The sequence below is a fragment of the Varanus komodoensis genome, unplaced genomic scaffold, assembly GCF_004798865.1.
Source record: "Varanus komodoensis strain SLA01 unplaced genomic scaffold, ASM479886v1 scaffold93, whole genome shotgun sequence".
NCBI classification, from domain to species: Eukaryota; Metazoa; Chordata; class Lepidosauria; order Squamata; family Varanidae; genus Varanus; species Varanus komodoensis.
This window is the reverse complement of record NW_025336635.1, coordinates 556,741-570,603: the sequence shown is the minus strand read 5'-3', so window position 1 is coordinate 570,603 and position 13,863 is coordinate 556,741. Positions and strand designations below refer to the sequence as shown.

At 50.7% G+C, this 13,863-nt stretch overlaps 1 protein-coding gene across 2 annotated transcripts; it reads right to left on the bottom strand.

Annotated features, from left to right (window-relative positions):
* Window positions 1-2,466: 2,466 nt before the first annotated feature.
* Window positions 2,467-13,435, bottom strand: LOC123017452 (protein NKG7-like). Of its 2 annotated transcripts, XM_044418801.1 has the most exons (6): window positions 13,366-13,435; window positions 12,643-12,696; window positions 7,547-7,762; window positions 5,605-5,751; window positions 4,360-4,494; window positions 2,467-3,369 (listed from the first exon to the last, which is right to left on the bottom strand). In XM_044418801.1, exons 3-6 carry the CDS (start codon window positions 7,719-7,721, stop codon window positions 3,311-3,313), a joined length of 516 nt encoding a protein of 171 aa, XP_044274736.1. In that variant the 5' UTR covers window positions 7,722-7,762; window positions 12,643-12,696; window positions 13,366-13,435; the 3' UTR covers window positions 2,467-3,310. The 2 variants fall into 2 exon arrangements, with proteins under 2 accessions (XP_044274736.1, XP_044274737.1); XM_044418802.1 differs by lacking the exons at window positions 12,643-12,696; window positions 13,366-13,435 and adding an exon at window positions 9,853-9,893.
* Window positions 13,436-13,863: the final 428 nt, after the last annotated feature.

The following is a 13,863-nucleotide window of genomic DNA, read 5'->3' as shown; positions in this document are numbered from 1 at the left end:
CCCCCCCCCCCCGGTGTGTGCATGTGAGATAGAGAGAGAGAGAGACCGCTTTAAAACAACTGCCAAGCTAATCCACAAACCTGCATGTTGGATCAGCATGGATACTAACCAATCAGAGCCTTCCATAGCCAGTTTTGTTCTATCCTTTGAGTTTACTACTTTACAAATCTGGGAAACCTTCTCTCCAACATGCAACCCCAAGAGCCCACCCCAGGAAATAGTTGGGGGGGGGGGAAGAAACAGGAAAATACAACCATTTTTAAGTGAGGTAGAGACAACATCCAATTCCCCATTCCACTCTCTAAATGTGTCTTCTCTGCCCTCGCTCTCAGGAGGAGAGTATTTCCTTGGATCCATTATTATAGGAGCACTATCTGGGCCTTCAGAGTGATCTCTTGGTCAGAAGTCTGAGGATTTGGGGGCTCTTACATGGCCTTTGCTCTGGACGGGTGCATTTCCCCAGCCGGCAGTCTATCCACAACCCCCGGAATATAAAGATCCCCCGGGAAAATCGCCTGACCCAGAATTCTGTTGAGATCGCGATCGCCAACAGGCAGGCAGCAATGCAAGAGAGGACGACGCCACCCAGGCGAAGCTGCCCAGTGCCTTCCAGGCTTCTGAACCACGCGAAGAGGCACCATTCGCAGATGGCAGAGAGGCAGCTGTCCACAGCGGAGGGCATCCCGGGGCAGCTGCAACACCCACCCATCCTCGCCAAGCTTTAGCACCCACTGCCTTTGGGGAGAACAAGGTGGGATGGTCCATGGGCGTCCCTGACCAATACGGCTCTAGGGAGGAAGGATGGGCCAGCACTGCTCCCATAGTAACGCCAGCATTCCGTAACTGCCCTGGATTCCTGGGACCGCTGATGCTTTCCACCTGGCCCAGCCTTGTAAGTAAGGCCACTGACGTTACCAGCCTGGAGGTAGTATTCTCGGCGGTTCATTCTTGTGCTAGGCTGCCGGAGACCAGAAGGGGAGGAGATGTTAGAGCCTGTGGGCATTCAAGAACATAGGCAGTTAGCCCTTTGGTCCATCAAGCCCAGCATGGTCGACATTGATGGGCAGCAGGTCTCCAGGGCTCCAGGAAGGGGTTTTTCCAGCCCTTCCTGTGGATGCCGGGCACTGAAACTGGTGCCTTCAACATGGGAGGCAGAGCTCCTCTGCCACGAAACGGTGGCCCCATGGGTGCAAAAGAAGGGATTTCTTTCTGACGGCTGCTGTCGTGAGCCAGGCACCCCTGGCTTCCCAACGAAGGCGATCACTCCAGCAACTTCCAAGAGTCTTCATTCCGAATGGCCGCAAAGTATCCACAACGCCAATAGCCCACTCAAGTTAGAAAGGTGGCCTCTCGCTCCGACGAACGTCACCCCACGCTTTGCTTGCGAACCCTTCGGGGCCGATCCCTGGGGGGCGGTGTGCTTTGGACTCGCACTTGTCGCCGCTCCTCGAATCGTGTCTCCAACTGCCCCTGCCGTTGCGTGCGCATGCGCGATCGAGCATCCCAAATAATCTCTGGAGTCCCCCTAGCCTGCTCCCTACCAGCGTCGTTCTCACCAGTAAGAGGAGTATGAAGCCCCTGTCCATCCGTGAGGTGTTCCCATCCTGTGCTGCCTCGGCCTGCCCCCCCGGGGCCGATTCACCGCCTGTCCCAGTTCTAGCCATAACACCCAGAGAAGTGGGGTGAGAACGCTGTGCTGGTGCTGGACCGATGGTCAGCTCCTCCTCTCCCAGTCCGGCGCTCTAGCCCTCACCTGCACCTTCAGGCTCTCGTGGGCGCACGGGACTCTCCTCCAAGCACATGTGCACGACAGCGACAAGCTTGGTTTCTATGCTGGGTGCAGAGGATGGGTGCAATGCTCTCCCGGAGCCTGGCTCTTCTCCAGCCAGCAAAGCTTATGCGAGCAGAGCTGCTGCTTCAGTTCAAGGCTGGCATAAAGGGAATAGTGGTGAAATTTGACGAGTAGCCCCTCTGCAGCTCTTTTGTAAACCAGGCACAATTAAATAATTTGTGCATCCATGGAGCATAAAGATTAGATCTAGTAATATTTTATGATAAACAGTTTTAGACTTGTTTTATCATTGCCGCTGTGCACAGGGTTAATTTATGGACTCTTGTAGTTATTTATTGTTGGGTTCTTTGCACTTTCTAGTGGTTTTTATTGGTCTGTTCTATTGCTAGATTTTTATTGTGATGTATATGTTGTAAATTGTACACTGCCCTGAGAGACCCTATGGGCTATTGGCACAGTATAGAAATGCAGATAAACAAACAAACAAACAGTGCAGTTCTATTCCTGCAAACTTAAAATAAAGTCCTATTAAGTTAAGTAGGGCCAAAGAGGAAATAGGTACAGGATGGCAGCCCAAGAGGCATTTACAAGAGGCTATTCAAAGAGTAATTCAATTTTTAATAGAAGTCCAGTTCCTGGGATCAACAGGCAGCAGTAAAAGAGGCACTTTTGAGAACAGGAAACCTTTAATGACAGATACAGTAGCTCTTATCCATGCCTTCCCAACAGCACTTTGCTTAAATCTGTATGAGGCACCTGCATAAATCGAAACACAACAGGAATACAGATCTTCTTTGGCCCCAGCTACCACCAGCAAGCAAGCAAGCAAGCAAGCAAGCAAGCAAGCAAGCAAGCAAGCAGCAGAGGAAAAGAGGACAATATACAAAACATGGCGATCCAACGATTTCTTGCATAAGGAGACAAGGAGACAATGGATAAGGCTTGTAAAGAAACCTCAGACTTTATTTGAAGGGAGGGATATTTGCAAATCAAAGAAAGAGAGACGACATGGTAGTGGGTGGGAGGCAGGGAAGCTATTGAAGGATATCTGGGTTTTCCTGAAGGGTCTTTCTCCTTCCCCAACAGCCTGCTGAAACCGTTCCTTCCAGTCCCGGACTAGTACCGCAAGTTTAGCACACACTGATATATCTACCTTCAGAAAAATGCGAGAGAGAACAAAGTTGCAATGCAACAGGTCTGAAGAAATCCAGGCTATCTTGGCAGAAAGAGCAGGAGGAGGGAAGCTTGGCACGGGCATTAAATATGCCAGGGGTCAGGGGTCACATTGCCGTTAAAAATGCCTCGGTGCCCCACGGTCTGCAAGCTGTCTGCTGCCTGTGAGGGGACTCGGCAAACATTTCTGGTGTGCAGCAGCGTGAAGGAAGGAAGGAAGAGAACGCAGTCGGGACTGCGGTGGAGGGGATTTCCATAGGCACAGGGGAGGCAGAGCGCAAGCTTCCTTTTGGGCTGGTGTCTCCACTGGAAGGGCCCCGTTGTTCCTTTGGATCCAGGTTCTGATCAAAGCTGTTCATAGGCAGAATCTGAGGAGTACGAGTAGGTTATGAGGCTGGATATGCCTGCCAAGGAGAGAGGGAAAGAAATACAAACCAAGGGCTCGTAAAACTGGACCAGCGACCTGCTTCCATTGCATATGCCATTGACGAAAACTCTGCCTTCCCCCAGGGCCAAACGCCTCTGAACATGGACAGCGTTTTTTCTGGCAGATGGAAAGAAATACTTTTCTTTAAAGCACCCATGGGAAAAGTCCAACAAGCACACACGGGTTCCCTTCCCCACATCGCCCAGGCTTCCTTGCTTGTCCAGAGACTCTGTGCAGATGGGAGTGATGACAAGAAGAACAGCCTGAGCAAGATTTTTAGGGCACTACAGAGCCTCCTGGGTGAACCTGCCCCAACCTCAGATGTGTTGGATGAAGCTCCCACGAGGTCTAGCCAGGGGGGCCAAGGACAGCTGGAAGTCCAAACCTTCTGAAGAGCTCAGCAGGGGGAGGCGGCTCTCAGACGATCCGAGGAAGCCCTTGCCAAAGGGCCCCCCTCCACTGAGGCCAGAAGAGCGAGGACCAGCCACCTGTGACTGTGAAGCAGATCCAGATGTGGACCCCTGCATAGATAGAGCGTCCATTCAGGAGACCCCGTGTGTGAGGGGGCTTTACACGTGGCTCTCCATGCATCCATAGGCTCCAGCTGGAAAGGAGCCACATATGAAGGAGCTCCGCACGTGCATTTCTGCATGCACACAGTGGCCATCTGTGTGTGAAGGAGCTCTGTACGTGGGTCTCCCTGTAGGCATACGGTCTCTTCTCAGCTCACCAAATGCATGGTGCTGTGTGTGTGTGTGTGTGTGTGTGTGGCAGAGGAACCCATCCAAGGCAGTTCGTGGGTCTAAGCCACATGCCCTCCAGCCCCATTGCACATGCATGGGGGTGGTCACCAGCCCCCTGTTGATAACAGCCACCAGAGGAAGCATCCCCCTGCAGCACACTGGCTTCCCCACCTCTGGGGCCTTCCTTGCCCCTGCGCCATTCCCCCTGTAGTCCGTATGCTCACCAGGCAGCAGGAGCATGGGAAAAGCGGCCCAGCCGAGGTAGAAGGACCACTCATACTTGATGTAGACCTGAGGGTCTGTAGGTTTGCTCCAGGTTTCCGCGGTGTACACAGCTACAGCAATGAGCGTGAAGAGCCCTGCAGAGGAGGACAAAGGAGGTCAGTGCTGCAGACGAAGGGCAGATACACCCAGGCACCCTCCCCATCCGGTGACGGCGGCATTGCACCGTGGCTTGCCCTGCCTTGCAGAGCGGACTTCTGCCTTGCCCCAGACAAAGGGCTTCAGGGCCGTCTGTCCAGCCGTTCAGCTGGAAGCCGTTCTCGCAAGGACACTCCCGAAGGAGCCTCACTGCGCTGACTCCACAGGCCCCTTTCTTCCCCAGGGGTCCCTTTAGGGCCAAGCTCAGAGTGGTGGCAAGGCAGGCAGGTAGGCAACAACCCGTGGCAACCTATCTAAAGCAGAAACTAGCAGCTGAGGAGGCTCCGCAGGATGCAAAGCCCTGCTTAACAATTTACACTCCCCTTTTCTGTGGCCGGATTGGTTCCCTGAATAGGCCAGGAGATGCTCCAGGAGCCTCCAGAGTTGCTTTTGTGGCACATCTGTTCCTCTCCCCAAGATGAGAACAAAAGGTAATGCTTCTTGCAATGGATTGTATGAGTTTCTTCTCTATTTCAGAAGGTTTTGGTACACATAAGTTCTTGGGAGATGGGTGGTCGTGGTGGCGGCGAAGGTGCTTCCGTAAAGCACACAGCTTTGTTCCGACAGCAAAAGCAGCCCTTATCTACAGAAGGATGAGGAAGCCAGCTTTGAGGCCCTCATTACTCTTCCTTTTGCTCTTGACCCAACTGAAGGTCAAGAGGACATGGCTTCATGAAGTGATCCTGGCCTCTGCGTGCTGGGAAAGTTCACTGCACTCCCTGTTGAATCTGAATGACTTCCTTGCCATTCTTCTTCCCAGCCCCCAAGATATGGCATGCCTCATGGAACTGCGGCTCCCAGGGGGAGAGCTCACGACAGCAAAACGCGTTAGCCTTCAGAGTGGAGATGCATGCGTCAAGCATACTCGTCTTGAGGTTCGGCACGAGAGGGAAAGACCTATGTCCTCCTGACCATTTGCACTCCATGTAGGAACCCATGCTCCAGTCCGTGGAGCACGCATGCTCTTTCAGCGGAGGATGCCCACCTGGCGCCACCCCCTCCCCCCACCTTGCCCAGGAACTTTTCCTTTGGACATTGGGCATACCTACCGGCTGTGAGGGAAGCCACGGCAGAATAGAGGGCTGCTCTTCTGTTGCCGCAAGGGGCAGGGATGAAGGAGAAGAAGGGGAAGAGGGCTGATCCCAAAGCCAGCAGAGAGGCCAAGATCAGGAACGCGCGCGTGGCGATGATGTATTCTGTGGGCAAAGTGAAGGGCGCAAAATGTTAACTGCAGGTTTGTCTGTCATTTCGTCCCTTAGCAAAGTATTACACCGGAAACAACTTGGCAGGCTACTCTAATGCTTTGACAGTTTGATCTACCAATTTAACTGAGGCGCTTCCACTTCTGCACAGGAAGAGGATCAGGTGTCAGAAGCGGGGGGGGGGGGTGGGGGGCTGCTTGTTCGTAGCTTCCAAACCCAACTGTGGTTGCGATTTCTCAGCCACTGGCTTAGCAGGCTGCCTACCAAGAAGCTGATTCCCGTGCTGCAGTTTGCCCTTCTGGGACCAGCCACGTCACAAGCAAGTCCTCATCAAACCTGGCCCTGCTCCTGTTTTATCTACCTGCGCGCCATATGAACACCTGCTGCTAGAAGCTGGGCCTTTACAACTTTGGCCCCGAGGCTGTGGAATGACCTCCCCTGCAACTCAAGGGTTCTTCCTCTTTGCTAGCTTTTGGGGAAGCTGTTTTTCCTGTGAGGCCTTTGGAAGCCTAGACCCCAGGCTTTACTGGGTGGTGACGGAGAGGAGAGTTCAGGGGAGGCACAGGCAGCCCTCCACGGACCACCCCGCACCCTGCTGCCAATGAACCCACTGGCCATGCCTTCCCACTAGTCTATCAGTGGACGGGGGAAGGTGTCCCCAGCTCGTGGTGCAGAGGTGCTCCATGCTTGCCTGCCAGTCCCCCCACAGAGGGTGGTTTCACGGGCGTGTGGGAGGCCTGGCGGGTGCGTGCCATGTGGCCAGTGCTCTTCCCGGCCACAGGGGATGGACCTTCAGAGGCTGCTGGGTCCTAGGTCACAGGTTTTATCCTGCAGAGCTATCCAGGGGGCTGAATGCCATCCCCAAGAAAGGTTTGCCAGCACAGAATGTCACGTGCAGCTGCTATAAAGCCCAGAATAAAAGTTGCAGTGCATAAGTATCCCCATTGAGCTAGCAGTCAGCGGCCTCACTGGGTGGAAATCACCTGTGGGATTGTGGGAGGTGTGCTTTAAGTACATACAGAGGAGCCTAAATATGTCTGATTCCAAGGGCAACATCCTGGGCATGGTAGACATCAAGGGGTCCTACCGTTCCCAGTGTTCCCCAGCCATCAAGCACAGCACTGCACCCCGGCTATGTGCAAATTCCTCACTGGGCAGTACTGTGGGTCTGGCCCAAAGAGAAAGGGCGTGCCAATGAGAAGGGGTCACAGCAGGAGCAGGAAGAGGAGCACCTTCTCAAGGAGAGCATCTTTCCAAGGTCCCCTCGACGCCTGGAACTGCATGGTGCCCAGTCGTCTGGTACCCGGGCAAACGAGGGTTCTGCAAAGTGTGCATGAAGTCCTCTTTTTCTTTGTATGCCACAATGATTAACCCAGGTCTGTGGGGGTAGATAGGCTCCTCGTCATCATTAAGGCTAGCACATTCATGCACTTATTTTAAATTTTAGACTAGATGGCGGGGAGACCCCTTCTGACTCGCTCTGTTTCTGTGTTTCTATTTCCGCACTTACGATTACATTTAGACTCTGCACCCTCCTTTCCTTTTTGCACGGAACCCAATTGTCTATCTGAGCTGCCTCCTCTCCGTTTTATCCTCACCGCAGCCCAGCAAAGTAGCTCAGGGTGAGAGCTGCTGACTGGCCCTCTGGCCCCAGGAGTCGTCACGGCCAGGGGGGAGCCAGCAGCTGAGTCTTCTCCATCCCCGTTCAGCACTTCCACCACCAGGCTGCACTGGTCGTGCACAGGGAGTCGTTGGTGGTGCTGCCAGCCTCCCCACCCACGCCCCTTACCGAAAGGTGTAGCTGGCGCAGTGCACTGTCCGTCCCTGCATTCCTGCCAGAGCCCACTGTACATGGAAGACTTAATCCCATAGGCCACCAGCCAGTGATTGGTGACCAGCGCTGTCACTAGCAGGACGAGGCTGATGGGAAGCACCACCATGCTGAAAACCCTGCAGAGGAGCATCCTCACAGACGGGTCGCGGCAATCGGCCTTCGGGGTGGACTCTGAGGAGAAGGCAAGAGAACAAGATTGACAGCAAGCGCTGGAGAGGGAGCTATTCAGGACGCCAAACCTCCTCCTTTTCAGCACTGCAGACAGTGCCTTTAAATTCCCGGTGGGGAGCCAAGGCGGCTGTCTTGCTCCATGGACAGTGAAGCCCCCAGAAGCACCGTTGGTGGTGGGGGACGTGCAAAATAAAGGCAGCCGGTCCCCGAAATGAGCAGCCTTCCCCAACCTGGCGCTCTGCAGTTTTGCTGGGCTACAGCTCTCACCACATATTAAAAAGGCGAGGCTCAGGTCTCTCATCCAGAGTGGTGGTTGCAAAGTGTCCCAATCAGCTGCCCATGTGAAAATCACAAGAAGGGCAGGAGCGGAACAGAACCCTCTTGCCCATGTTCCCCAGCAACTGGTATACAGGGGCACACAGCCTGATACCGGAAATAGCCATCAGGACTAGTGGCCACCAATAGCTTTCTCCTCCATGAAAGTGTCCAGTCCCCTTTAAAGCCATCCAAGTGGATGCTTGTCACTATATTTTGTGGAAATGCATCCTATAATTTAACTGGGCTGTGTGGGCCACTTGATGCAGGTGAAGGAGGAGAGCGCAAAAGCTGGCTTGAAACTCAACATTAAGAAAACTAAGATCATGGCATCCGGTCCTATCTCTTCCTGGCAAATAGATGGGGAAGAAATGGAGGTAGTGACAGATTTTATTTTCCTGGGCTCCAAGATCACTGCAGACAAGAAACTGAAAGACGCTCCTGGGGAGGAAAGCTATGGCAAATCTAGACAGCATACTAAAAAGCAGAGACATCACCCTGCCAACAAAAGTGCGTATAGCCAAGGCTATGGTTTTCCCAGTTGCAATGTATGGCTGTGAAAGCTGGACCATAAGGAAGGCTGAGCGCCAAAGGATTGAGGCCTTTGAATTGTGGTGCTGGGAGAGACTCCTGCGAGTCTCTTGGACTGCAAGGAGATCAGACCAGTCAATCCTAAAGAAAATCAACCCTGACTGCTCTTTAGAAGGCCAGATGCTGAAGATGAAACTCAAATACTTCGGCCACCTAATGAGAAGGAAGGACTCACTGGGGAAGACCCTAATGCTGGAAATGATTGTTGGCAAAAGCAGAAGGTGACGACAGAAGTTGAGGTGGCTGGATGGAGTCACTGGGGCAGTGGGGGTGGACTTGGGTGGACTCCAAGGAATGGTGGAGGACAGGAGAGCCTGGAGGAATGTTGTCTATGGGTTCACGATGGGTCAGACACGACTTTGTGATTAAACAACAAGTGTGGGCTTCCAGCCCCTGAGTTGCCCTTTTCTGAGCCTTCATTTCATCTATGTAAAACACCAAAGACAGGCCCCTGCTGTCTGCAAGAGCACCAACTGTGCCTCCATTAGCTGGATTCTCATCTGGCAATGGGGGTAGCTGCAGGCCAGTGCCTCTGGGGGTACCAGCTGCAGAAAGGTTGCTCCAGAGCATCCTATTTTCTGGAATGAGGACAGACCGTGTGCGATCGACCAAGGCACTTCAAGCAGGGGCAGCACCTGAAGCAGACACTCTTAAATCAAGAGACAATGCATTAATCTTAAATATCAGAGCCTGAGAGAATAGGTTGCAGTACATGGCATTGGTTTTCTGTTTCCTGAATGCAGGATGATGTATGGTGTAAGATTTGTAAGAATAAATTGCCATGATTTTCTATAAAACACACAGGCATTGTACAATGATTTTTTAAAAAGTAAAGTCATCAAACGCAAATAGGAAATGAAACCCAAATATTGGAGTCAGCATTTAAAAGGGGTAGCGCATTAAAAGCAAAATGCACAGCCATTTGTCATAACCAAATCACAACTTAAATATGCTAAAATGTAGCACATTTTAGCTAAAATAAAATATGCTAAAATGTAAAACATGACAAACATTCAAAAAGGAACTTTTAAATAAAAATAAAGCGATTAAATGTAGTCTGTCCAACAATGGTTCAGGCTGCAGTCCCACCTCAGTTCTAGTTTGGATAGAATTCCTTTCCATTTTTAGTACCTTTTGTCTTTTTGAGTGACAAAAAATAACTATACAGTTGAAATTAAACATACCTTGGCTTCTTTCTTTTTCTAACAATGTGTGGGAACTCAGACTGGAGGGTGAGAATCTGATGGATTTTCTGAACCCATCCTCATGGATTCGGTTCTGTTGACCTGCAATAGTTCTGACTTGATCTGACACAAATCATGCCAGCATGTGGATTTCTGCTTTTTAAAACAGGCCGCAATTTACAGCCAGGGATATCCAGCTTTTAAAATCCAGCTGCCATTCTGCAATTTGCACTAGAGTAACACAGATCTTTGCTCCAGGTTTGTGCAAATACTTCAGACAGTAGCCAAAACCCACCCCTCTGACTCAGCCTACCTTTGTCAGGTCAAAAATTAGTCAAAAGTCTCTTTAGCAAAAAAAGGAGCCAATTTTCCAGCGTCACACGTGTCTGCTAGTTTCTCTGCTATGGGGGGAAGTTCTGGTCCCAGCATTTCTCATGAAAATGTCACTCTCTGTGGCTTTCGCACCCGTGGCCTCCTTCTTAGTCATTCAGATTCTTTCAGTCTGGGAGGTGAGCACTTCCTGCCAATGTTGTCTCTTGAAAGCAGGCTAAAATCTAACCATTGCTCTCTCCTGAGCAAAGAACAGACTTCCTTACTTGGCACCCTCTGGATGTGTTGGGCTCAAGTGCCATCATCTCCACCAAATGGCCATGTAGGCTTGATATGATGGGAACAGTAGTCCAGGCTGAAGAGAGCTGTCCTGAGAATTTCAATAAAACCCTCTTGGAGAAGAAGCAAGTCTCTCTCCTCTTCTCTGGAAGGAGCATGTGTGTGCTGGGAGAAGACGGATTACCTGACTTCTTTTCATGAGCAGATGCGGCATTCTAGGTTGCCACCCAGCCTGGGCGGGAAATCAAAGAAATCTCCAGTTCTGCTGGCCGGGTGTGTGTTGCTTCTGGGCTTGTGTCAAAAACCAAGAGGACCAGCAAAGGTGCTTGTGGCACAGGCACTTTTAAAGTTCTCTAGCCACGCATCTTAGGAACACGTCTGGGTTTTGTCCCTCTGCGTAAAAAGCCACTCTGCGCAGTGCTGCAGTTGGGCTATTTTAGTCTCTGGACTTGACGTGGGCCTCCAGTTTAGACAGCACGTCTTGCAAAATGTGGCAAGCCGGCCCTGATGCATTTCAGCACCTGGCTGCCCATTCTCCTGAGAAAGGTCCCCCCGCCCCCCAAGAGGCCTCCCCCAGAGTCCTGTCCTGAGAGCACCGCTGCTTGGAGGTGTGCTGCCCGGCCAGTCCCACACTGGCACTGGAGCTCATTTCGGCAAGGGCTAGAATGCCAGGTCTGGCTGCAAGGAGGTGCGAATTCACAGAACACCTCACATGTCCCTGGCAGGTGGCTTTTTATCCTGGCATGCTGGGGGGGGGGGGGGGAGGTCTGCATCTCTAAAGAAGAACAGCTGCTTTTCATGCAGAAAGTCCCAGCTGCCATCGTGGGCCATCTCTAGGCAGAGGGAGGAGATAACCCTGCCCAGAAGACCAGTATCCCCAGCAGCTGGAGCTGGGCTAGCCGGCTTCCCGACAAGAGCATGTGAAAGCAGTTGGAGTGGCAAATGCAAGATGCCAATTAATGCACTGGCTTGTTCCATAGGACAATGGGGGAGGGGGGTTTTATTTATTTATTTTCTATTTATATCCTGCCTTTTTCCTACAAAGGGCCCAAGGCAGCTTACATCTCCTCCTCCATCCTATCCCCACAGCAACAACCCTGTGAGGTAGGTTGGGCTGAGAGTCTGTGGCTGGCCCAAAGTCACCCAGTTGGCTCCATGGCTGAGTGGGGACTAGAACCCAGATCACCTGAGTCCCAGTCCCAGGCTCTTAACCACTACACCACACTGGCTCTCATACTGGGGTTAAGTTCGCAGAACGTTCTTTGAACATCACCTTGAACCACTTCCTGCTTACAGCCTTTTTTTCACACCTCTGATATCTCACTGACTTATTAGAAGAATCCCCAAGTCTGAGGAGAAGTACAAGTCAAAAATACAATATATAAAAGGTTAAAAAAACACTCCATTCAATTGATTAGTACTTAATTGAAACTCATAAAACAACTGTTCTTATTTATTCTTAATACTTATTTTCCATTCCTTTAAAAATTAATTTTAAATAATAGCAAAGCATTTATATTAGAATTATAACTCACTAATGATATTTTACAAGCACTGTTTTTGTTATGAAGTGAATTGCATATAATAGGCTTTCCATTTTTCATTGAATTCTTCATATACTTGTGCACCTTGTTGAGCAGTTGGTTGTGAGCCAGGATGCTCCCACGGCAAGTTGTGCATTTGTCTAGGACAATAGATTCTGCAGGAATTGTGCAAGTTAATGCAGAAATGTGACACAAAGAACTTAGTCTTAGAAAATGAGACAGCAAGTGGAATCAGAATTGACTGGTTTGTCCATCCCTGTCTGGAAATGGGATAGGGAGCTCTCTGGCAACATTCATCCAACTGGAGTACAGCAGAGGGGCACTCCGTTGGCTCTGTGGAAAAACCCAGCATCTGGCTCTCCTCTCTACTGGGAGGGGTGAAATTTAGACAAATAGCACAAGGGAGGTAAAAGGAAACTAAAAAGCAAAACAGAACAGAGCAATGGAGAATTCCAGTTTGTTTGTTGTAAACTGTCCCAGGACACTAGTAGAGGGGCAGTTTATGAAAGCTTTAAATAAATAAATAAATAATAAAATTCGTGATGTATCAATTCCACTTTGGAGATCAAGATCAGTGGACACTGTTGTCTAGAAACACGGGTCAGTTGGATGAAAGGAATTTCAGAAGCATTCCTACCTGGATCTCTTCTCTGGAACTGTGGCAGTGCCCTGCAGGATACGTGTCTTTGTTCTGTATTTGAAATGAAACAGAGAGCAGAGTTAGGGTATCTATACGGTATCCATGGCTCCATTCCAGTCTCTCTGCTCCCAGTCTAAATCTTCTGAGCACACATCTTCCACTTCCCTTATGGTTTTCTTCGCCCATGAGTAGCCACGCCGTAATTGCCTCTGTAGAATACGGAGAAAAATGTCTTCCTATCCCACCCCATCTTTTTTCACATACTTGCTTCACATCAGGCCTCATTTTGTACACCTCTGTCATGTTTCCCTGTACTTGCCTTTTCCTTTCCTCACATGCAGGCCTTCAGGCCTTGGAGTTACACTTTGCTGCAAAGTGCTACAAACCAACCTTTAAGGTGAAGTGCGTAGAAACACACACAGTAGTTTACATGTCTTTGCACTGCAGATTTGTCTCTTCCAGGTTGTGGAACTATTACTGAGTCAGAAGGGTTCTCTGGGTAGCTATCTGGCAGCCCAAGCTCAGCTGGTCTTTGGGAAATAGGCAGAAATTCACCCCATCCCTCATGGAAAGGGGAATCATGATTGTGTCTGAGTTGCAAAGCAGGGTGGGGGGCAGTCCCCAGAAAGGCTAGCTTACGCTCGTGGAACCTCCCTTTCCCCAGACCTTATTTTCTCCCAAGGGAGGATTAAAGAGGACCCAAATGATTGCCATCCTTACCGGAGTTTCAGTGTAAAAAAATATTATTTCAGGAAGATGCTGGCTCAAGAGCAAGAAGTATGTAAGGTCTGAGGTCTGCTAGGAGGAAAGCATGGTTTGTGTGGTGGGAGACGCTGAAACAGAAAGAGCCAATGAAGTGGGACTTCAGATGGGAGGATCATTTATAGTGTTTGCTGTCAGTCCCACCTCTCCAGGCAGCTGGTTCCACTGCTGCATTGCTCTGACCATGAGGAAGCTTTTCCTGATGCCCAGCCTGAATCTGGGTTGTCGCAACTGGAACTGATTATTCCATGTCCTTCACTCTGCCATCAGCAAGAAGAGATCCTGACTTCCTCTTTGTGACAGCCTTTGAGGTACTTATAGAGGGGTGTCATGTCCCCCCTCAGTCTTCTCTTCTCAAGGCTGAACATGCCCAGTTCTCTCCATCTCTCCTCATAGTGCTTCCAAACCCTGGATCATTTTTGTTGCCCTCCGCTGGACCCTTTCTAATTTTTCTGC